Source organism: Lagopus leucura, unplaced genomic scaffold (genome assembly GCF_019238085.1).
Source record: "Lagopus leucura isolate 7727_CA_CO unplaced genomic scaffold, USGS_WTPT01 Super-Scaffold_100037, whole genome shotgun sequence".
NCBI classification, from domain to species: Eukaryota; Metazoa; Chordata; class Aves; order Galliformes; family Phasianidae; genus Lagopus; species Lagopus leucura.
The window spans coordinates 5,421,954-5,444,196 of NW_024962286.1; the positions used below are offsets into that span (position 1 = coordinate 5,421,954).

Genomic DNA, 22,243 nt, shown 5'->3' on the forward strand with positions numbered 1-22,243 from the left:
GTTATCTGTGAGGGAGCTGTTCTGCCAGGATCCCCAGCCCTTGTCAGATCCAGCAGCAACATGCACAGCCTTCAGGAGCAGCCCCTGAACAGGGGACCTTTGCCAAGAGGGTTCCGTGAGGCTGCATCTGCTCCAGATAGCTGCTGGGCAGTCCAGGTTTGAAGCACCTTTGAACCATTCCAGTCTGCAAAGCTTGGCTAAGAGCCGTGTAAGAATAGAGCCCCTCTGGAGAGATTTGGTATTTCCTCCTTGGCACCTCAATAGACGCAGCACACAACGCTGCCCCCTCTTGGCATGAAGAACACAGAGCCTGGCCAAAACCTGGCACTGCGTGGTGCATGGAAACAGATGTTGGGATGACAACAGCTCCATCAGTGCTTCAGCGCTGTGAGATGTGGGCTGGGGGCTCTGCTGTTCTCAGCAGCAAAAACAAACAAACACAAAAAGGCACGAACTGAATCATGCCAGAGGGATCCCAGCACATCAGACAAATCCCTAAGGGAATTGCTCTGCACACCCAGTGTTGGAGCAAGAGCAAAGCTGTGTGTGCTGCATGGGGTCAGATCCAGCCCTGGGGACACTCACCACGGGCACAGCGGGGCCCGGTCCAGCCCGGCTGGCAGTGGCACTGCCCAGTGATGTGGTCACAGCGGGCTCCATTCTGGCAGTTGCAGGCGTGCCGACACTCAATGCCATAAAATCCATCCGGGCAAGCTGTAGGGAACAAAGCAAACAGCCCAGAGGGTCTGTAAGAAGAATGGACAGCTCTTAGGGGTGCACAGTGGGTGAGCAGACACCCAAGGATCACTCCATGCCCTGGGCTACGCACAGTGCTCACAGAAGGTCCCCCGCCAGCCCGCAGCACACGTGCACGCCCCGCTGATGTGGTCACAAATGGCCTCATGCTCACACTGGCAGCGGTGCCGGCAGCCCAACCCAAACCATCCTGCTGGGCACCCTGGGGAGAGAGCAAAGAGCACTGAGGAACCATCCTTGGGATTGTGCTGCAGTGGGAGCACAGGTTAGGACAAAAGGGATCTGGAAGGATATGGCCGCCTCGTGTTTAAAACGAGAGTCCGCTGCTCACAGATGCACCCACACACCCACCAGGACGGCATCATGAGGACAGAATTACCGCTGCTACAGCACCGACCCTTCCCACAGGGCTCTGGGAAACAAACCTGAGCCCAAACTCATTGCAGCACACACTCACGCTCCTCGCAGTGGCTGCCCGTGTGGCCGGGATCGCAGGCGCACTGCCCCGTCACCGCATCGCAGCTCCCGGTGCTGCTGCTGCACTCGCAGACATTGGCACAGCCTGGACCCCAGCGCCCCGCAGCACAGCCTGCAACACAGGCACAGCACGGGGATGGTAAAGAAGCCAGCCCCAGCCTAGCACTGCACAGCTCAGAGTCTCCTATGAACAATGCATGATGATGCAGGCGCTGTACCTCTCCGGCAGTCGTGGCCCGTCCAGCCGGGTGCGCAGCTGCACATCCCCGTCACGGGATGGCAATGTCCCTCATTCCCACAGCTGCAGATCTGCTGGCAGTCCTGGCCAAACCAGCCGGGTGGGCACACTGCAAGGCAGGGACACAAGCTGCAACTCCACAGCGAGCCCAGGGCACAGCACACACAGCCACAAGCACAGCGCTCACCATCGTGGACCCAACATTCACCATGACCCCAACTCTCCTTAATCCTGACACTCACCATGACTCAAGGTTCACCATCACGGACCCAGCATTCACCACAACCCAATGCTCACCATCACAGACCCAACACTTATCATGACCCCACACTCACAATCATGGACCCAGAATCCACCATGACCCAACGCTCACCATCCTGGCAGTGGCTGCCAGTGAAGCCCGGTGGGCACACGCATGCTCCCGTGGCAGGGTCACAGCTACCATTGTTGGCACACTCAGGACACAGTTCTTGGCAGCCGAGGCCCCAGCGACCCTCTGGACAGGCTGCAGCAATCAGAGAGAACAAGGGCGGCCCAATGCCTCTGGTAAGTGGCACAGAGCAGGCTGATGGCTCAGCTTGGGACTGGAGATGGGCTGGTTCCTCATTGCTCTTGGACAGGGACAAGGGGCTGCATGACCCCCATGCAGAGAGCTGGCAACCAAAAGGGCAAGGTGGGAAGCCTAATTTCTTGTTAGTGGATCTCCTGTCTAGTTTGTATGCTTTTGTTTGGGAATAAATGGCCAGCAGTGAAGACAACATCTCAGTGTTTGTTTTATAAACATCCCTCAGTAAGTGTGAGCCTGCCAGGGCCCTCGTGTCAACTTGAGATTCACATCTGCTGCTGAGGAGCAGAGCTCCTGGCAAAGCATGCTAACCTGGCAGCCACTGTCACCCTGCAGGAGCAGCACGAGGGACGCAGACTGCTGACGGCTGAGCAAGGCAGCTGAGATGCTGCAGGGTTGGGGACAGGGCCAGCTCACTGTATTTGAAACTTAGGAACAGGACATCCACACTCCATCAGTGGCTTCCAGCTGCTGTCACGCAGCACCAGATGCACTCACCTTGGGTGCAGTCGTGCCCTGTCCGTCCCGCTGCGCACACACACCGCCCGCTGACCGCATCGCAGGGAGCCCCGCCGCAGGAGCAGAGCAGCAGGCAGCCGGCCCCGAACCGCCCTGCAGGGCACTCTGCAAGCAAACAGCAGTGAGAGCTGCAGGTGACAGAGCTGCACACAGGCCAAGAGCCACTGAGCTCCCACAGACCTCTCCGAGCCCCCAGACACACACCACGCTCGTGGTCTTTTTTTTTGTGTTCCTACAAGACACACATGCACCAGCACTCACAATTAGCGCAGGAAAAGGCACCCTAGCTCATAAATTTCAAGTGACACAGTGGAGTTTTTGTTATTCCTGCTCTGTGCTAATTGATGGCAGATGTTTGTCTTCACCCTTTAATCATTTCCAGGTCCCAACAACAGCCAAAAGCCTCCTATTTCTGTACAAATATTTGTGTTATTTCCTGTGACTCCCCCCCTGCAGGCTTGAGCTCCTTTCTTATTCCTTTTATTAACTATCCTCAGCTGAGCACCCGGGAGCTGCAGTGCTGCTGCAGCCCTTTGGAATGAATGGATGCAATATGGGATGCAAGAATCTACTGCGCTTCCACTCACAGCCTTGGGGTTCTTACAGCAGAAGTTAAGCTGCAGCAGGAGGAAAACAGGGAAGGTGAGCATGGAGCAAAGAGAGAGGAACTGCTCTGGGAATTTCATACACAGGCAGAAGTTTAAGTCCTAATGTGCACGAAGTACAGAATCTGCCATGTGCAGATCAAACAGAACTTCAGCAGAGGAAAAAGAACAGAAGGGGAAACACAATGCCATTCTTCTGGGGACTGATGGTCTGGAAGTAAAAGGATATCAAAGGGAGGAAAAAAGACAGATCGATATCTGTCACCTTCATCTACAACAGCAGGGATGCCCACGGGGCAGGAGGCAGAGAGAGCTTGTCTTCCTTTTCTGAATAAGGATCTCTATGCACAAGAATCCTGCCTCCCTCTCTAAGCTCCCAGCTCTACGAGATCCCAGATTTGGGTCATCGGAAGCCACTTCCAACCCCACCACCTCACCTTGGTCGCAGTTCTCCCCATGGTAGCCCTGAGGACACTCCTTCCAGCACTGCCCGGTGACGTGGTCACACTGTGTGTCTGGAGAGCAGCTGCACTTCTTCCTGCAGCCCTCCCCATAGCGGCCAGGCTCACACTCTGGGGACAAAGATAGCATGTTTAGTTCCTAATCTAGGCAAGCAAGAGACGCAGAGGTCTCAGGAGGATGAAGCCTTGCAATATCCATCAGGACACTCACTGCTCTCGCAGTGCACACCGCGGTAGCCAGGCTTGCAGCGGCAGGAGCCGTCCCGCTTGTCGCAGTGCTGCGTGTTGGGCTGCACACAGAGGCATTCCTCGGAGCAGCCGGGGCCAAACGTCCACTTGGGGCACGCTGCAGGGACGAGGACAGGGCAGGAGTGACCCTTCTGTTACAGCACCCAGCCCAAAGGCAGCATGCACCCATAACAGAGGCGTACCCAAGTGGCAGTGCCGCCCGTACCGGCCAGGATCACACAGACACGCTCCGTAGATGCGATGGCAGCGACCTCGGTTGGCACAGTTGCATTTTTTCCTGCACTGCTTTCCAAAAAATCCTTTTGGGCACCCTGGTGATAGGGATGGTGAGGCAGTTTGGGTCTGTAATTTCATGTCTTGCAGGAAAGACACATACCAAAATCGGAGTACATTGTCACAGACAAACCTAGGCACAGGCTGCAGTGAGGGAGGGACTGCTGTCTGACCAGGAAGATGCTGGGATCTCCAATAAGGGCAACAGGATTCCCCGCACTAGCTCAAAACTGAGTTCTCCACATGAGAAGCACATGGACAAATCACTGTGTCAGCACAGAGCTGCAGCACAGCCCTCCCCAGGTGTCCTGGCACTGCTTGCTTTAATCTCACCTTCCTGTTTTCTCTCTGCACCCTTCAACCACCTCCTTCCTACAGAAAGAAAAGCTCCAGCTATCTCCTGCCTTACTTCATGTTCTCCTCCTTCAGTAACAGCTTCTGTATGATCCTAACCCTCCATCTGTGGCCAAATCCCTCATTGTCTCGTCGCTTCCGTGCCCCCCAGGTTTCAATTCTTTGGGAGCAAGGAACACCCTCAGATGGGGGGGGGAACCAACCCCAGCAAATACAGAAGGCTCCAAAGAAGCACATGACAAACACCTGAAGAGATGCTCATTGCTTTGCCAAGGGAAAAATACCAATGGAACACAGCTGTTTCTGCCCAAGGGCTCTCACCATCCTCACAGTGGATCCCAGCCACGCCAGGCGGACAGCGGCAGGTGCCGGTGGTGGGCTCACAGGTGCCCCCATTCTGGCACAGGCAGAGCTGGCTGCAGTTCTTGCCAAAGGTTCCGGGCGGACAGGCTGTGGGACAGAGGGCACAGCTTTAACAGCATGCACAACTGTGGGTTTGACCTCTGAATAAGGTGCATTAGGGTCTATGGGCAGCACCACTCACTCTGGTTGCACAGCAGCCCGCTCCAGCCGGCCGGGCACTCACAGCCTGTCCCCTCCACGTTGCAGGTGCCCCCATTCTGGCAGTCCTCACATGTCAGGCTGCAGTCGTGGCCAAAGGTGTTCTCCAGACAGACTGCAACAAGACAAGACGGTGAGATGCCCTCCCCAAGACTGCCCCCAGCAACCCCAACATTACAGCCTGTGGCTGCTCGTGCATCCACCAGGCACAGACCCAGCACCCACGATTCAAACTGGAGGCTTCCAAGCAAAATGAAACACCCACCGAATGTTTCTGAAAGCGTGTGCTCTCCTCTTGCTTCCATCTCTTCCTCCTCCTCCTCTTCATAGTCGTCGCTGAAGAGCTGGGTGAGCTCATCCCGCAGGATGGCCACGTGGGGGACGGGGCGCATGATGGGGCGCCGGGCATCCAGGGCTTCCACTGAGTTCTCTACAGCTGGGGGAACAGCCACAGAGACCACAAAGTCAGAGGGAGAAAATGGAAAAGAGCTCATCTGGGGGTGGGGAACAGTACAGAACTTCTACCATAACGAAGGGAAACCAGAACTTCAGTACAGGGTTTGTACAATTGCTTCAGCATTCATCACGTCACTGATATCTCTACAGCAGTGATCCACTCCTTCCCACTTGGCTTTTTCCAATTCACTGGGGCAGACTGCCCACCCAACAAAACTAAGGGATGCATTTCAGCTTGGTGCCCTCTTGGAACAAGCACACATCAGCTACAGATCCTGGTTCCCTTCCCTCACAGGGCTAAGCGTGGCACTTGCAGCAGGGGTTGCACAGCCTATAAAGCCTCAGGGATGGGCAGGACAGGCACTCTGATGCTCCTGATGGTGTAAGGTTGTTTCTATGGTCCTGCTGCAGGGGGACAGGCACAGGGTGCCCAGCATGCAGCACTTACAGATGCAGCCCTTCCTGTCTCCATCCAGCTTGTACCCAACGGGGCAGCTGCACTGGAAGGACCCCACCTGGTTCTGGCACGTGTGCTCACAGCCACCGTTGTTGGAGGAGCACTCATCCACATCTAAAACACAAAGGGGACAGTGAGCAGGTGGCAGCACTTCACTGGGTACACAAAGCTCTGAAAGCTGAAGGAGACTGCCCAAGTGATGGAGAGCCCCTGTTCATTGCAGGGGAGGGGGATCAGATGGCCTTCAAGGGTCTCTTCCAACTCCAGTGATTGCATGGCTTTATAACTGGGAGCGACTGGAAGAGGTGCCTAGCTGCTCACAACCAGGCAGAACAACTTCTTTTCATTAATAGCCTGCATTTGTCCCCAAGTCATCCATGCTTTACACAGACACTTGTATTTACCACCAACTCCACCAAGATGGAAATTACGGGCAACGCTCAGTCAATACTGAAAAACTGATGTGTGCAAACTGTGGCTGCATTCAGACCTGGAGCAAATCTGAGGCAGCCTGACTTGAAGTCATTGAATTCAAAGCCCCATAGCTTTGCTGGCCCAATGGATGGGTGCTACAGGAGCAAGGACAACACACGCACCACACTGCATGCGCCCTGCTCACCATCACAGGCACAGCCATCAGCACGCAGCCGGTACCCAGCATGGCAGGCACACTCGTAGCCCCCAGGGTAGTTGTAGCAGTCCTGCTGGCAGCAGTGAGAGCCGTCCTCACATTCGTTGATGTCTAAATAAAAGCAGAGGGTGCTGGGTGTCAATACACAGCGGTAGCAGCAGTTGTTGACATTGCTCCATGATAGCCTCATGGTGTATGTGCACGCAGCAGCTGACACATGAGGGTCTTCGTGGCTTGGGATAGATTTGTGAAAACAAGGAGCAAGCCTCGCCTTACCAGTGCAGGTCCTGTGGTCATCCTGCAGCCGATAGCCTGAGTTGCAGGTGCAGATGGGGCCAGTGCTGCTGTGGTGGCACAAATGGGAGCAGCCACCATTGCCACTCTCACAGCTGTTCACAATCTCCATTTCTATCCCTGCAGAAGGAATTCCATCAGCATCCAGTGCCACGGCACCAACTCCTTACGTGTGCTTTTGGTACACGGCCCTGCTGAGCAGAGCAGTGCTGTGCTGCAGGGAAGGGATGGGAATAGACTGGGCTGGAAAGGACTGTACAAAAATAACCCTGTGGAGCCCCTCGGGGCCAGGCTCATGGTCAAGCTGAGATGAACCAGACTGCAGACAGAGCTGCTCCCATTCCTGACGAGCTGCAGGATGTGCTGCCAACCAGAGTTGGCTCAGCCTTCCCAGCACAGAGCTGTTTGGATGCCAGCTGGGAATGGGAGCAGCTGAGTGCTGCAAATATCCAGATGCCTGCAGCTAGGAAAGGCAGTGACTGACATGGCTGAATGGAGGAGGCAAGCATCAATAGCAGCCATGTGTCTTCATAGCTTGGCAAAGTTCTTGTAAACCCCAGCCTAGCTAATGAAGCTTCTTTAGGCTCAAGTACCATGGGGCTCTGAGTCACTCTCGAACCTCAGAAAAATAGCTGCCGCCTACAGGAACATTCTTGAGGTTTTGGTGCATTCAGGCCCAAGAAAGATGAAAGAAGAGGAGCTCAGTGCTCCCCAGTGGGTCTGTGCATGTAGAAAACAAAGGCTGTGCCACAGCCGAAAGCTAACTTCCAGATCTCAGAACACGAATCTTTTCTCCTCCCTTGCTAACGTGTGGTCAGCCAGGGCACAGCAGGGAACAAACCTGCAAGAAGCGTGTGCTCATCCAAGAACACCAATCATCTACATGCAAAAGTGGATGCTACTGAAACTGAGCTACAGGATTTTGTTCAGCAGAACATGCAGTGTGGGATCAACCATGCCCTTAGGAAGAGAGGTGCCAGCAGTGCTTTGGCTCCTGAACAGCACACAGCTCTTTGCATTGCTCTGAACTACTTTGCTTCAGGCTGTCTCTGCTGATGTGCTTTGGCTGAACATATGGCAATCTGGCTCACTCTGGCATTCAATTGTGTTTATTTCTCTTCCTGATGGGAGCAGATGTGATCACATCATTAGCTCAATTCCTCCTTCAGTTACACATCTACAGCTGACCAAACTCATCCAATGCAGTCCCCGGGAGTTGGACTTGGCCCATTTGGAACCAAACAGCTCCAAGTAAACCATCTAAACCTGTGCAATGGTAACTTTAAAGATGAAGATGAGTCCTGTTGGTGGGAGAAGCCAACAGCTCTGACCACGGCACATGGAGCTCTGTGACTCGGTCCGCTCTCAGCAGGCTGTACCAAGTGCTCCTTATCAGCAGGACCCCCCACACTCCTTTTTCCCCCATTCTGACCCACAGACCCCCCCATCCCACCGCAGTACTTACGGTAGCACTGCCTGCTGTCTGCTCCCAGCTCATAGCCCGGGTTGCAGGCACACATGAAGGAGCCGTGGGTGTTCAGGCAGCGGTGTGCACACATGGCCAGGCCGGCCAAGCACTCATCCACATCTACAAATGGGAAAAGCCAGAAGAGCAGCAGCCTTGAAACAGTGTTGACGGCGCATCCCTCAGCATCACCCCATCAATTCCTAAAGCAGTGGCAACGCTGCTTGGCCCCGCAGGAGCTCACCTTGGCAGGCTCTGCCATCGGGTCCCAGCCGGTATCCAGGATGGCACTCGCAGCGCGCCGCTCCCCGGACATCGCGGCAGAGCTGCATGCAGCCCCCATTCCTCTCAGCACAGGGGCTCCACACTGGGGTCGAAAGAAGCAGAAATGACCCACTGAGCCCCGCACGTAGGGCTGCCATCCCTCCCCCCACTGCCCGGCACTCACAGGCGCAGCGCCGGCCGTCCTCCCGCAGCCGGTGCAGCCGGCGGCAGCGGCACTGGTGCTGGTTGGCTGTCAGCTGCACGCAGTCGTGCTCGCAGCCACCGTTGTTCACTGCACACGAGTTCAGTGCTGGTACGGGGGTGGGAAAGCACAAAAAAACATCATCCGAAAGCACCATCAGAGGGTTTGAAGTCATAAAGCTATTTAAGTTGTCGAGGTGGGCTAACGGCAGATCGTTGCTACAGCAGCGCCGAAATCTCATAGCTTTGCTCAGATGGTGCAAATGCAGTGCCACAGCTAAAGCCACTTAATTGCTGCTCAGAGAGCTGCACTCAGGCATGCTCCAATTTTATTGTCACAAAATAACATGGAAAATTAGGTTCCTGGCGCCGAGCCATGCAAAAGACAGCAATTACACAGGGCGAGGCCAGCAGGCACCATCGGTTCTTCTGGGAGCGTTCAAGAGGAAGGGATTTCAAGCACCCTCCTGCTTATCCCTGCTTTGACCTGGTGTGACACGTCCCATCCTGTGAGCCTGCTGCAGAAGCAGCGAGCTGGGTGCACTTGCTCAGGGATGCTCTGTAGGAAGGGGGCTGGGCTCCCTGCCTGCAGCACTGCTGGGGGCCTTGTGCAATGCACTCTCCTACCCAGAGGATTTCACACAGGCAGAAAACAGAGGGTTTGCTTAGGTTACAGCCGAGGACACATCCCAAAGCCAAAGGCGTGGAGTATCTTTTTCTTTCCCCTCCCCTCCTCTTTAGGAGCTCACTATGATTAATTAGCTTTAAAATAGCTCAGACTGCTCTGTGGGATAAGCACCCAAAGGGTGAAGTGCAGCAGGAGATGGGCATATCTTGCAGCCATAAGTGCTGCAAGCAAGGAACAGCAGCTTTGCGGCACTCAGAGCGCAGCACCAGCATCTGTACAGAACTGCACTGCGCCCTCCCAGCTCTGCTCTGTCTCACACTGTGGACAGGGCAGCCACCTGGTTTCTGTCACCAAAGAGGTTCCTGCACTTCTGACCCATTCTTTGCACTGCAGGAGGATCCCAAGTCCTGACTCTGAGAAATCCTATAAGGAAGCTGAAGGTTCCACAGCAAAGCCAGGTCCCTGCAGAGGAACACTGCTGGCACTGATGGCTCCTGCACCACTGCAGCCTGTGTCCGATGGCAACCATCACCCGCAAGGATCAGCTCCATTAACAAGCAGGCATTTGGGGGAATAAATATGACTTCATGGGGTCAAAACGCTGCCATACACAGCACAGGGCTGAGGTGAGAATTATCAGTCTGTGCTGCTTCACTGACATTGTTTAATTTATTTGGATGGAGACAGCAGAAGTATCTGAGGTGACTGCAGAGCTATAGGGCAGGGATGGGTGGTCATCAAACATTTCTGCTATATTTAAGTGTTTAATAATGTACATTTTAAAACATCCATAAATCATGGAGCTGTGCTTGGAGTGCTTTTATTAAAATAAAAAAGGAAGAAAAACAACACTGAAGCTTGCCAAAATATTCCTCCTTATGGGAAAAATGCTTGGCCGATCTACAACCAGCCAACGCATCTTACATCTAAAATAACCTCCCAGGATGCAGTGATCCCATGAATTTGCAGTTTGAATAACTGCCATCTCTGCATGCTTTTGGAATTTTCAGAGTGGAAGAACCCAAAGTTCAGATCCTTCTCCACAACACGACTTAAGCAGAAGATGCTGATGGAGATGCTACAAGGTCGGACGCTGCAGGCTCTCCAACAGGGCAACTTAGACACAAAAACACCATTTCCTTTGGGTTGCCTTCAGCAATGTGTTCTTAGAGCCCAGTGACCCTATGGGAGCCTTGTGCTCCTGGTCTGCAGACAATGGGAGCCCATGTGCTCCACGTGGCACTGTGGGCAATAGGAGCAGCAGCACAGCCCTGCCAACACACTCTGCTGTACGTGGCACTCGGGGACGAGCAGAGAGCACTGCAGTGCACGGGCCAGGGCTTTGGTTTTGCTGCAAGAGGAACAAATCCCATTCCAGAGCAGGAACACCGAGGCACAACAAACAAAACGCACTAACAGCACTTTGGGTGCTGTTCCATGTGCTCAGGGTCTCCCAGCCGGCTCTTGGCACAGCACAGCCCGCAGCCCTTGTTCTAATTACTGCTCCTTTTCTTTCTTTGTTTACAGAACCACTCTAAAAATATTTCCATTCCCAGATGCTTTTCCTAGCTCAGCTTTTCTGCGCCGCCGCTGCCAAACCCAGTGTCATCCTGTGCGTCGTGCAGCCTTTGGCAATTAGAGCTCAGACAGATTTTCTGCAGATGAGGTTTCATCGTCTGCAAGCAGAGCACAGTGGCTGGCCCTGCAGGACCTGCACTCGGGACATTGGGTGGCACAGGAGTGCACACAGCAGACGGATGCACCCAGAGCTCTGCTGCTCCGCCGTGGGATCCCCACGTTCCCATCTGCACCACCTTTCCATCCCAGTGGGGTCCCATCACGTAGACCAAGCCCACACACACCCTTATGGCACGACAAAAACCTCTGCTAAATGCGAGATCTCTTCGTTCTTCACTCTCAATACAAAGAGGGCTCCGCCATGTAATCCCAACCCGATTTATTCCAACCTCAGACAATTTCCAGAGCCACGCTGTGTTAATGCAGACCATCTCCCCCTTCTGCCGGCCAACACAAGCAACAGGCTCAGATTAAACTCTTTGCTTTGGCCCTGTAGTCCCTCCCCCAACTCTGGAACCTCGGAGAAGGCCCAAAGATGTCAACTCGCTGCCTCCTGCCATGTGGTTCTGATAAAGAGGGGTGATCTCAGGACGTCCAATGGCTCTTTTTGCTCCATTTCACTTTCAGGCTGTTTTCCTGTTCTCCTTTCTGTACTCAAATCATCAGAGATTCACTCTAACAGAACAACAAAGGCAATGCAGGACCTCGCACTGCAGAGCTGTGGACAACCAAAGCTGCTGAACAGACCCTTAACAACCCACTTTTAGAGGTGCCTGGGCAACTTCTGAAAGACTATGCTGCTTCACCCCCTGCGTTGTGCCTTGCTTTACTGTCTGCAGCACCAACTAAAAGGGGCCAGGCACGAGCCAGCCCTGCAGCCACCCCAGCACTGCACTGAGCATCGTGCAGGGAAACAACTGCTGATCCACAGCCCTCTTCCGAGCTTTTACAGGAAAAAGATGTTTACTTCCATCCCTCGACACCACTGCCCTAATGGGCCAGCACCGAGCTGTGCTGACAGCAGGGCATGTACACACATAGATGTGTATTGCTATCACAGAAGTGTCAGGAACAAAAACCATCAGTGTTCAGTGCAGCTCTGCTGGTCCAAAGGAGCCATGCCAGCATTAAGTCCAACCCCAACCCACCCCACCACGTCCACCAGTCTCCATCCCCAGGTGCTACATGGAGCATCTCCATGGTTGGAATCTCCACCACCTCCCAAGGCAGCTGTTCCAAAGCTTCTCCACTCCTTTGGAGAAGAAATGTTTCCTTATATCCAACCTGAGCTTCCCCTGGAGCAACTAATGGCCGTTCCCTCTCATCCTATCACTGCTATCTGTGAACAGGGCCGTGATGCAAGAGTACAAGCCAACATCAACCACTTCATGTACAACAGCACACACTTTCAGGTATGAGGAGGGCTGTGAAGAAGTAGGCATTCCCAAGGAACACAAAAACCTTTGACTTACCAATGCAGGTTCTGCCATCTGTGTGCAGGCGAAAGCCCGGCTTGCACTCACAGTAATAGGATCCAAAGGTGTTCACACATCTGTGCTGGCAGCCCCCATTGTGAACCTGGCACTCATCAACATCTGCAGAAGAAAAAAAGAACGTCAGAGAAGTGGGCATGACAGTATCTGAAGTCAGAATTATTTATCCTCTGCTGAGTGGCTCCAGATTCGAAGAATGAATGCATCAGGAACAGCGCTGCTATTTCCATCAAGTTTAAGCAGCCAAGTGATTTAAGAGATTTCAAGGACAAGCATGCAATCAGAAAAAAATGCATCTTGTTTGTCAATCAGTGTAAACCATCCTTCCTCTTGCTCAACTTCCAACAGTCCCTTTTCCCACATGGAGGCACACCACCGTAACACCAGGGCAGCCATGAGCACTGCTGCAGTACTTCCCAAGAGCTATCTGCCCTGAAAGCTGTGGGTTCAGCAGTGTTTTGCATTCCCTTGCTGTCTGTTGAAGGTAGATCCATCCATCTGGACCACAAATGGATGGTCTGCCTGTGACCCGAATGGTGAGAGCCACTGCTGAATATGAAGGGCTGGAGGGAGGGGGAAAGATGCAAAGTGAATGGGGAGCTGCAGAGGCAGCATGTAAGGATTGGTGTCCAAAGGTGAGAATCCCAACCACAGCTCCCAGCCCCTCCAACACGATCCGATGGAGCTCCCACTGTTCAGCCCACGTGCCCTTGAACAAAAGGCCATCCCTCTGCCAAACCCCAACCAAATTTTCACAACTCCTACATTGCCTTTAATACTAGCATTCATTTCCAGAGCTGGGCAGAAACGTAAATCGCACCGGAGATCCAACATGTGATGGAAAGAGTCAAAGAATCAGCACAAGAGGAGAAACCCTGCACGCAGGGAGGGTGTGCAAGGTGCAGGCATTGGAGCTGTGCAGGTTGGTGTTCACCCTATTGCGGACCAACCTCCTCCATTCTGAGTTGGCTCAAGACCACAAAGCCTGAGGTCTGGGTAAGTGACATGGAATAACAAAGTTCTCTGGTCTGAATTTCAGGGAACGTTCTACCGCTTCCCTTCAACTCTAACCCAAAGCCAGAAGGCGATGGCACTGGGTCCAACGGGGACAGGATCTGTGCACCCCCGTGGGCCACGCCGCATTGGCACAAGGCATTGGGAGCACAGCGATGGCAGCGCTCCACTCCACGCGACGCGGTTCATGACGCACCAAGGCGATTTTCCTATTGGAGAACTGACAAAATCTGGTTGGAATTAGCGTGCCAAGGAAGGGAAGTGAGAAGCACGCAGTCTTCTCTCCTGAGCGGGCAGCAAGCAGCCCTGCCAGGAGCACAGCGCAGTGCCAAGCAGCACTGGTAGGGCAGCAGCACGGCCAAAACGCCCCAAAGCAGTGCCAAAACCAAACACAGCGAGTGCTGGAAGCACAACTTGGCACGGGGTTAGGAAAGCCCCTGTCTGTGAAAGGTTATGGGAGCTCTCCACACTGACACGGGTGCAGTGGAGCAGCAGCATCGATGCTCTCAGCAGTGTCCCCCAATGGGATTCACTCCTCCCGACCCCACAGAGTTGCTGTGGGACAGCAGGGGAAGGGCAGAGTGCAGGGGTTGTGATGCTGCACAGCCCAACCGCACACAGCTCCCTGGTGGGGCAGCGCAGAGATTGATCCTGAACAGCAGCTCTGTGTTAGGGGAAGGAAAGCAGCAACAGCAGCTCTGCAGATTACAGAGCATTTTGTTCAGGGGCAGTTTATCTCCTGTGAGAGGCTGAGGAGGAGGAGAGGAATCCCAGCTGCAGGCAGCAGCAGCCGATACGATGCAAGGGTTTGCTCTCCAGCTAACCAGGCTGTAACCCCTGCAGCAATTAGCCTGATTACTGAGCCAGGCTGCAGGGAAATGGTTAATTAAAATCCACCAAGATGAGCCCATGTGGGATGCAGCTACTTTATCTTTTCAGTACCAGCTCATTAGAGCTGCTTTCAGCAGTTTCACCAAGCGGTGAGGATGGAAGGAGACAACCCAACCACACTGGGGTGCTCAGCAACGGGACACAGCCTGGTGCCAGGCTGCAGGGGATGGGAAAAAAAACCCAAACCTGAGCTCCACAGGGTTGTTCCAAGCCTGCTGGACTTCCACAGCAGCTGCTCCTACAGAGAACAGAGGTGCTTATAGCTCTTATCCACACACAACCCCTGCACCAACCTCAGCAGCAGAAGTTTCCAAGAGCATTTCAGGAACGGATGCTCTGACAGTCGGATGCAGTGCAGAGGGACCAGCAGCTACCTTGCCTCCAGCACTGCCTTTGTCCTCACCTCTCCTCCTTTTGCCTTCAAGCACAGCTCTCCCTTACAAGCCTTGCTCACGTTTCAGTCTCCTGATGGTGCCGATAATTGCGCATGACTCAGGGTGGAACAGAGATGCACGTAACAACAAGCCAGCTGCCAGCTCCCAACTTGCCACTGCAGTCATCTGCTCCAACCCTTCTTCTCAGCTTCACTTTATCCCACTTCTCCGCCATTAGGATAGAACACAACCCCACGCATGGGCCGTGCGAGCAGCACGTGGCAGGGAACACAGGCAGCACAGCAAACCACGGTGCCCAAACCATGAGGCACTGCCCAAGGCACTCACACCTGCTGCAAGCAACAGAACTAAAGGAGAGCACACAGCTGGGCTGGGTCATAGCATCACAGAGGGAATAGGGGCCTCCAGGTGCAATGATTTCACACAGAACCCCAGCAGAGAGTAATGATCTCTCCTTTACAGGTTGGCTGCAGGAGGACATAACCCACAGCACTGCAATTAGCCACTCAACACGAATGCAGGGATCCAGCAGAGCGCTGTGTACACAGAACAGATTTTAAAGCACTCGAGACTCCAATTATGTGTGCACCACCATTACACAAAGCACCTCTTCTTTCCCTGTTTGCACAAGGAGGCTGCCCACGAGATGCCCCTGCAGCAGCTCATTGGGCTCACTTTGCTTTCGGAGTTGGAAATTTGTACCCCAGGCAAAGCTTGGTCACCTTGGACAAGCCACTCGAGTTAATGTAGCCAGGGATGGAAACTCCAGCTGCAGTGTGAACTCTGTGATTCTGTGGTCTGGTCTCCAAGCAATAACAACTCCACATTTCCTGAGCTCTTCCACATCTCACACGTGTACAGATAATGCTTTTATGTTCAACAGCATGGGCTGTTCGTTTATTGGGATCATCTCACAATAAGACAACGCATTCCTTGATACCTGCACTACTCACAAGCACCAAAAGCCCTCAACAGACTTCACATACTCTCCACTTTTTCCAACATCTTTAGGCAGCCTCAACTCCTGCCTGCTGCTAAGCCAGCTGAACACACAGGGATGAGGAGGCAGATATATGAGAGCTTACAGAAATGATTCCTTACCCAATATCCCCCCCCCCGATCATCACACAAATACTCAACTTTCCAGCGTGCCAAACCAAGCCACGTAACTGCACAGCAACTGATAGAAACTCTCAGTTCTCCCCCCCCTGCCAGAAATCACTTCTCAGAATAAATCTGCCACATAAGACTCACAGTCTTATCTACATCCAAGCTGCTACACGAGCGTGGTCAGATGTGCAGTAGTTCAGTGGGATGCAAACCCAACTGCTGCCAACCCAAGGTCCCACCTGGGGGCTCAGCTACCGAGCCCCAGAGCAGCACCCAGCCCCCCACCACCAGCCCCCGGGCCGCACTCCCCCCCCCCCCCCCCCCGGGCTGAGCCCAGCACCTACCTGGTCGCATCTCGGCGTGGCCAATGCTGGACCCCCCGCGCCCCAGGTAACAAGGATAGCAGCTCCTCCATTGGTAACGGTAGTGATTGCCGGCAGCACCGGGGATGCCACCCAAAAAACCGAAGCACCACAGCAGCATCCGAAAGTGTTCCTGCCTCATGCTGGGAAGTCAAAAAGGTAAAAAGGAAAGACCAAAAAAAAAAACCCGAAACGACTGTTCACAGTGCGGTCCTGCAGCAAGTAAGAGGAGGAATGGGAGGGCTGCAGGAGCCAAAAAAAAAAAAGGAAAAATACCAACAAAAATCCCACAAAGGCGCAGCGAGCGGGCGGGGCTCCGTGCGGGGCTGGACGCGGGGCGCTCCGCCGCCCCCCGCAGGTGAGGGCAGCTCCGAGAAGCGCCGCCCCTCGCCCCGCACCGCCAGCAGCGGCCGGGACACCGCATTCCTCCGAAGGAAGGATTGGCGAGGAGCCGGAGCGGGGGCTCGTAGCGGCGGAGCGGCTCAGGAGGCTGCCTGCATGGACGGACGGACGGACGGAGGAATGGACGTGGGTGCCCAGCACGCAGCCCAGGTGCCGGCAATCCAGCCCAACTGACATCACCGCCTGTCCAACCGCTACGCTGCAGCCCCCGCCCGAGTGCCGCCGTTGCCCCCCGGCCCAGGTGCCCGCTGTAAGGCAATCAGCCCCAACCGCCGCACCTCCCTCTAACGACACGCACCTGGTGAGGCTGCAAGTGCAAAGCTTCCCTGTGCCTTCCTTACAGCTAAAAAGTCTCCAGTGACAAAGCTAAGCTCAGCTAAGGAGCAACCCTATGGAGAAATCCACACCGTTTCCATAATGCAAATCCTAGGATTTCATTTTACCTTTTTCATTAAGCAAGAAGTAAGAACAGCTCGTTGCATTTTCCAGAGGCGAGCTTAAAAGGCTCATTTTGCTTCTGGGATGGTTTGAAACAATGAGCTTGTGGGGCTGAGCCAGGGGGGAGAGTGGGGCTGCTGCTTTTAGAAGTCTTCTTTGGCTGTAGTAAAATTCCAAATTAAAACTTGTGGTTGTGGCTGCAATGAATAGCATTCCACAGAAAGTCCTGAAGCACGGAGAGGAGCTGAATCCAGAAAGCAAAGCGTTGGGGGCTGCTGGGAAGGACGGTGGGCTCCAGCCACGAGCACCCCAACCCATGGACCCACATAGGGGCAGCTCCCAGCACAGCACAGAGCACCCAGTGACCAACCAGCAACCCAGATGTCACAGTATGCTGTTGCTGCCCTGACCCCCTCCTCAGGAGGGCCCCTACCAGCCCTGCTGCAGTGGGCAGCGCTGACACTTTTCCTGTAAATGCTTCTGGTGGTGCTGACGTGCACCAATGCCATAAAGCTATGAAAAATGCTTTGGGCAGACTCGCTTGTGCCAGCAGTGTTATGAGGATGCTGTCTATACAAAATGATCCTGGCTTGGAATGCGGCTCCATGGCTGCAAACACAAACCAGAGAGCCCTTCCCCCACCTCCAGGACCTGGGAACCCCTCCTGGCTGAGCACAGCTCCCCACACAGACCCCACTCAGATCCCACTGACAGAAATGCCATCGGAGCCGCTGCTGCTCAACAAATGATGTGACAAACTCGTTCCATCCCATATTTCCTTACGCTGCTATTAGAAAAGTCATGCAAGGCTTTGCTGAACGGCTCCGTGTGCAGCACATGTATCGAGAGCACTTCAGGCTTGAGCAGAAGCTTATGACATAAGTTTTGCTTGGCCAGGTCTGAGCCAGCCCCAGCTTCCTCCTCACCTAATTTACTGTGGCTGATGAAGTACGATGGGGTGGTTTGGATATGGCAGCACGCTGCCAGCAGCAGCAGGTCGTGCTGGCTTCCTGGCTGGGGGACCAGCAGCACCAAAGGGGTTCCTTTGGGCCACTCCCATGGAATTCCATTCTGATCCAGTCTTGGCCTTAATGAATTCTGCAAGAACCCAAACAACTGAAGCTGTACAGCTGAAGATGTGGCACGTTGTAGTTCAACATGCTAAGGGCTGAGGTTCCTGAAGTTCATTCCATACTCAGACATGGGTCAATGAACTCGGGTTCTGAACTCATTCAGAACCACCCGGACCCTAAACCAAATTTCTTCTGACTGTGAAAAGGAAACAGCCAAAGTGAGAACATGAAAGCAATCCAGAAACCCCCACAGCAAGTCAGGAACAGTGAAGGCAAAAGAATAAAGCTTGGGGTGTTGGCCCAGGGTGAGAAATGACTTTATGCTGCTGCAAACCTGAGCTCCTGTCCCCAGGATGGGACTTCAGTTTTGGCTAATGGTGCTGGCTAATGGATGTAGGAAAGGCTGCTGCAGCCTGCAAGTCCATATTGGAAATGCATAGCAGCAGCTCAAGGAGGTGGCACAGAGGTAGAACCTCTAAGATTGGTGTGAAACAGAAATCTGGTTTGTTTCCCTTATAAAAGAAAACAAGCAAAGTAAATAAACCATACAGCCATCACCCACCCAAACCACTTCGGATGGCTCTTCTGCTCCAGAGAAATTTAGGAATACAGAAGTGCTTGAGCAGTTCTATCTGCAGCCACAGCCAACAGAGCAGCGATGCTCTACGGGCACCTGAATCAGCAGAGAACTCGGATCACACCAAATATGCTCACTGCAGCTCAGGTTCAAACCCAGTGAACACAGAGGGGAAGCTGGTGCCACCCAGGGACTCCGTGCTGGCATTAAGTGAGCTCATCAATCAGCTCCCAGACGGGCACGGGAGCTAATTGGCTCCTTTCCTGGTAGCATGAGCAGAGAAGCCCAGGACGGAATAAATCCACGGAGGATTTGCTTTCTAAATATAATACTGCCAGCTCAGAAGTGAAAACAGAGCGCAGAGCCAAAGGCTGCTGGTGCTTTGTGGTCGGAGCAAGGGGGCCCTGCGCCTCCAAGACGCCACGTGTGGACGCCTCCATCTGTCACTGCACCCAGTGAGAGCAGCAGGCTCTGCACAGCCCATCCCCACCTCGGCTTTGGTCAAGCACCACCAGCACCCCTGCTAAGGAAGTCCCGGTGGGGCCTCCCCCAAAGACAAAAGGGGGGAACAAAGGGCTGTTTGTTTCCACCCAAATCCCGACGCCCTCAATCAGACGAGGAGCAAATCCCATAATCCCCACCCGGGGACTTCGGGGGAAACCAAAAATATCTCAGCTTGGAGAAGATAAGGGCAGAGCTGTTTGGTTCACACATCTCCGCTGTGGGACGGAGCCAGGAAATACTTTTCAGTTATTTTCAACAAAACATGACGAATGCATCAAATTGGCAAGAAAGGGACATTCTTCTACTGAGTTTCCTGATGTCCAAACCAGTATCCACAACAATGGCTCTTTCCCAGTTTGTCAGTAAGTTTTGTTAATGGTTTGGAATTCTTTTGGACTTCTGCTAAGCCAACCAACGCTGAAATAAGTGAGAAGGCCACCAGGAAGACACGACGGTCCCAAATGGCAGCAGGAATGCTCAGCTCTGCGATAGGAATGCACAGGGTTTGGATTTCTGCTCTGCAGGACAGCATTGGCTTGAGCAGTGGGAGCTGATAAGTCTATGGTGTGCAGCTGGCATTTAGTAACACAAATCCCATTCGGTGTTTGACAGACAAGGGCTGCACCTTCTCTTTCACCCTTGCCTGAAAACAGGAGATTTAATGTAAAAGATGGGGAATGATGTGATGCTATCAGCACCTAAGGGGAAGTCATCTCTTGGAGCAACACAAGACACGGCCCCAGGAGATTCAGGGCATCACCCTGAAAACTTCACTTGCATCCACACCAGGCTTTCCCTCTTTCACACATCCAAGGGTGCAGCAGAGCAAGAACAGCTCCAGAGGACACCAAATGAACCAAGAGCATCCTACAGGTCTATGGCAAAACAGCAGCTCTGGGTACACCACAACCCTTCCCTAGGGAATATCAGCAAATAATCACTGTGTTCACCATTAAAAGGAACGTTCTTCTCAGCAGAGAGGGAACCCCACAGCACTGCTTTGTCACAGCAGCCCACTGTTTCCACGTAGAATGGCAAACAGTGCATTGTGGAGGTAATGCAAGCAGTACACGTGTGAGTGTGCACATACCTGGCACTGTGCAACAAAAATGAAACACTTCTAACAGCGGGCAAGAAGCAGGACTAAGCACGTGGTAATGTAAGTAGCAGTAATTTAAGCAGAAGACAATTAGTAAATTCATTTCATATGATGGGATAGAAAACAAGCCACTATTTAACATGACAGATGTTGCCGCTGAGCTCCTACCCCCTCTGTCACCTTCAGTCAGGATCATCATTTGGAAGCTCATTTCTGGGAAATAACAAAGCAGTGCAGTGGGGTCAGGGAGCAGCAGTGTCCCTGCATGGACACACAGCCCTGCCCAGCCTTCTCTTCTGGCCAACGCAGCACTCTCACCCCAAAGCCCATATGGGAGCTCTTAGCAAGCTGGAGATGCTTTGCATCCAAGCATTTTCACACCTCCCCGACAGACACGAGAGCCGCTTTAATTATTCCCACAAACCAGGCTGTGTGTGCAGCTCATCAGCCAGCTGCATGGCTACAACAGCCCCCACTGTCAGCTCCCTGCAGGGCAGAGTGGGGACAGCCTGTGCTGGGATGGAGCCCAGATCCAGAGCAGCACCAGGACCTGCACCAACATTTGGCTATCTTTCATTTTCCAGTTACAGCCCACGATGAAGCCGGGGTTAGGAAATGCTGCGTTTCAGTCTGATGTGTGAAATATATGGGGAGATTGCAAAGAGATGTAGCAGCTGCTGGCAAACCCCTGACGTTTGGCACTAAGCAAGGTGCTCCACGCATGTATTTGTACTAGAGAAGCTGCACTTCTTGCCCTGTAGACAAGCATTTCCTTCTCAAAAGAACAAGAAAAATGGAGACAATACCATTGTAAGGCGTTGCTCTGGATGGAGGAGTAACGAGTTGCCAGCAGCTTCAGCCATACCGTGTTCTGTACATTTCCTCCTGCTACCGCGCACAGATCTCGTGTTCGTTGCGCTCGCCCCGCACTGATGGAGCTCCGTGCTCCCATCTGCTCCCCGCATGGCCGCGGTCTGCCGAAGGGACATCGCGGGGACACGGCCGGGACACCGCCGCCCTCTGCCGGCTGCGGAAGGGTAAATCCTACAACGAAAACTTCGCGTCGGGTCCTAAGGATGGAAGCGATCGCCGGCTGGCAGCAGAGCTGGAGAAGGGGATCGTGGAGAACCGCCATTGAACTCCCTCTTCTAATGCAGATCTGAGAAGTCATTCACGCAGTTGCCACTGGCTCGGCACAATATAAAGTCACTGAGTATAAAGTCACTGAACTCAAGACACAAAGATCACTGAGTTCAACTCCAACCCCCCCCACCGTGCCCCCTGCCCACACTGGGATGGTGACCCCCCACCTTCCTGTGCCAAAGCATCACCCCTCCACTGGAAAAGAAACTGCTCCTCGTTTTCAACCCAAACCTCCCTTGGTGCCACACGAGGCCCTTGCCTTCATCCATCCTCTACCCTACAGGATGCTCTGTACCCACAGCTCTTTGTAACTGCTGTCCCACCAGCAGGAGCCAACAAACTCCTGCTAACAGCTGCCTCCATCCATGCAAAGGATGGAAAAGCCCTGTGCAAAGGCACTGTGCCCTCTGCTACCTATCAGCCAGCACAAAGAGTTGCCATGCTGGGTGCTGCCTTCCTGCTCCCCAAGGACTCAAGGCTTGTCTGATTAGCCTGTAATTAATCACTTTCATCCTCTTCACCATCAACAAACTGTGCTGACATGCCTGTCTGGGCTCAGCACTCCCTGACTGCTTCTGAAACATCAGGCCATGCTTTAAACCAACTGGGGAGTGACTCCATCCGTTAAAGTCCTTCCTGTTTCCATCAAAGAGCTGGCAGCACTCACACGGACAGCCCTGCTGGGAGCAGCTCACGGCCGCCAGCACGGG

General features: G+C 53.6%; 1 protein-coding gene across 6 annotated transcripts in view; it reads right to left on the bottom strand.

Annotated features, from left to right (window-relative positions):
• MEGF6 (multiple EGF like domains 6) overlaps positions 1 to 22,243 on the bottom strand; it is a 33,423-nt gene that overhangs the window by 5,846 nt on the left and 5,334 nt on the right. For 4 of the 6 annotated variants that reach the window (XM_042883061.1, XM_042883064.1, XM_042883065.1 and 1 more), the window contains exons 3-21: positions 12,505 to 12,627; positions 8,810 to 8,935; positions 8,606 to 8,728; positions 8,362 to 8,484; positions 6,879 to 7,016; positions 6,591 to 6,713; positions 5,963 to 6,085; positions 5,324 to 5,494; positions 5,042 to 5,173; positions 4,819 to 4,947; positions 4,053 to 4,181; positions 3,833 to 3,967; positions 3,598 to 3,732; positions 2,535 to 2,660; positions 1,845 to 1,976; positions 1,452 to 1,580; positions 1,214 to 1,345; positions 830 to 958; positions 586 to 714 (exon numbers count right to left, since the gene is read on the bottom strand). In XM_042883061.1, coding sequence (XP_042738995.1) covers positions 586 to 714; positions 830 to 958; positions 1,214 to 1,345; positions 1,452 to 1,580; positions 1,845 to 1,976; positions 2,535 to 2,660; positions 3,598 to 3,732; positions 3,833 to 3,967; positions 4,053 to 4,181; positions 4,819 to 4,947; positions 5,042 to 5,173; positions 5,324 to 5,494; positions 5,963 to 6,085; positions 6,591 to 6,713; positions 6,879 to 7,016; positions 8,362 to 8,484; positions 8,606 to 8,728; positions 8,810 to 8,935; positions 12,505 to 12,627 — 2,487 coding nt within the window. Of the gene's footprint in view, positions 1 to 585; positions 715 to 829; positions 959 to 1,213; positions 1,346 to 1,451; positions 1,581 to 1,844; positions 1,977 to 2,534; positions 2,661 to 3,597; positions 3,733 to 3,832; positions 3,968 to 4,052; positions 4,182 to 4,818; positions 4,948 to 5,041; positions 5,174 to 5,323; positions 5,495 to 5,962; positions 6,086 to 6,590; positions 6,714 to 6,878; positions 7,017 to 8,361; positions 8,485 to 8,605; positions 8,729 to 8,809; positions 8,936 to 12,504; positions 12,628 to 16,279; positions 16,581 to 17,142; positions 17,208 to 22,243 lie in introns of those variants that run through there. The other 2 variants (XM_042883063.1, XM_042883062.1) reach the window with 2 other exon arrangements.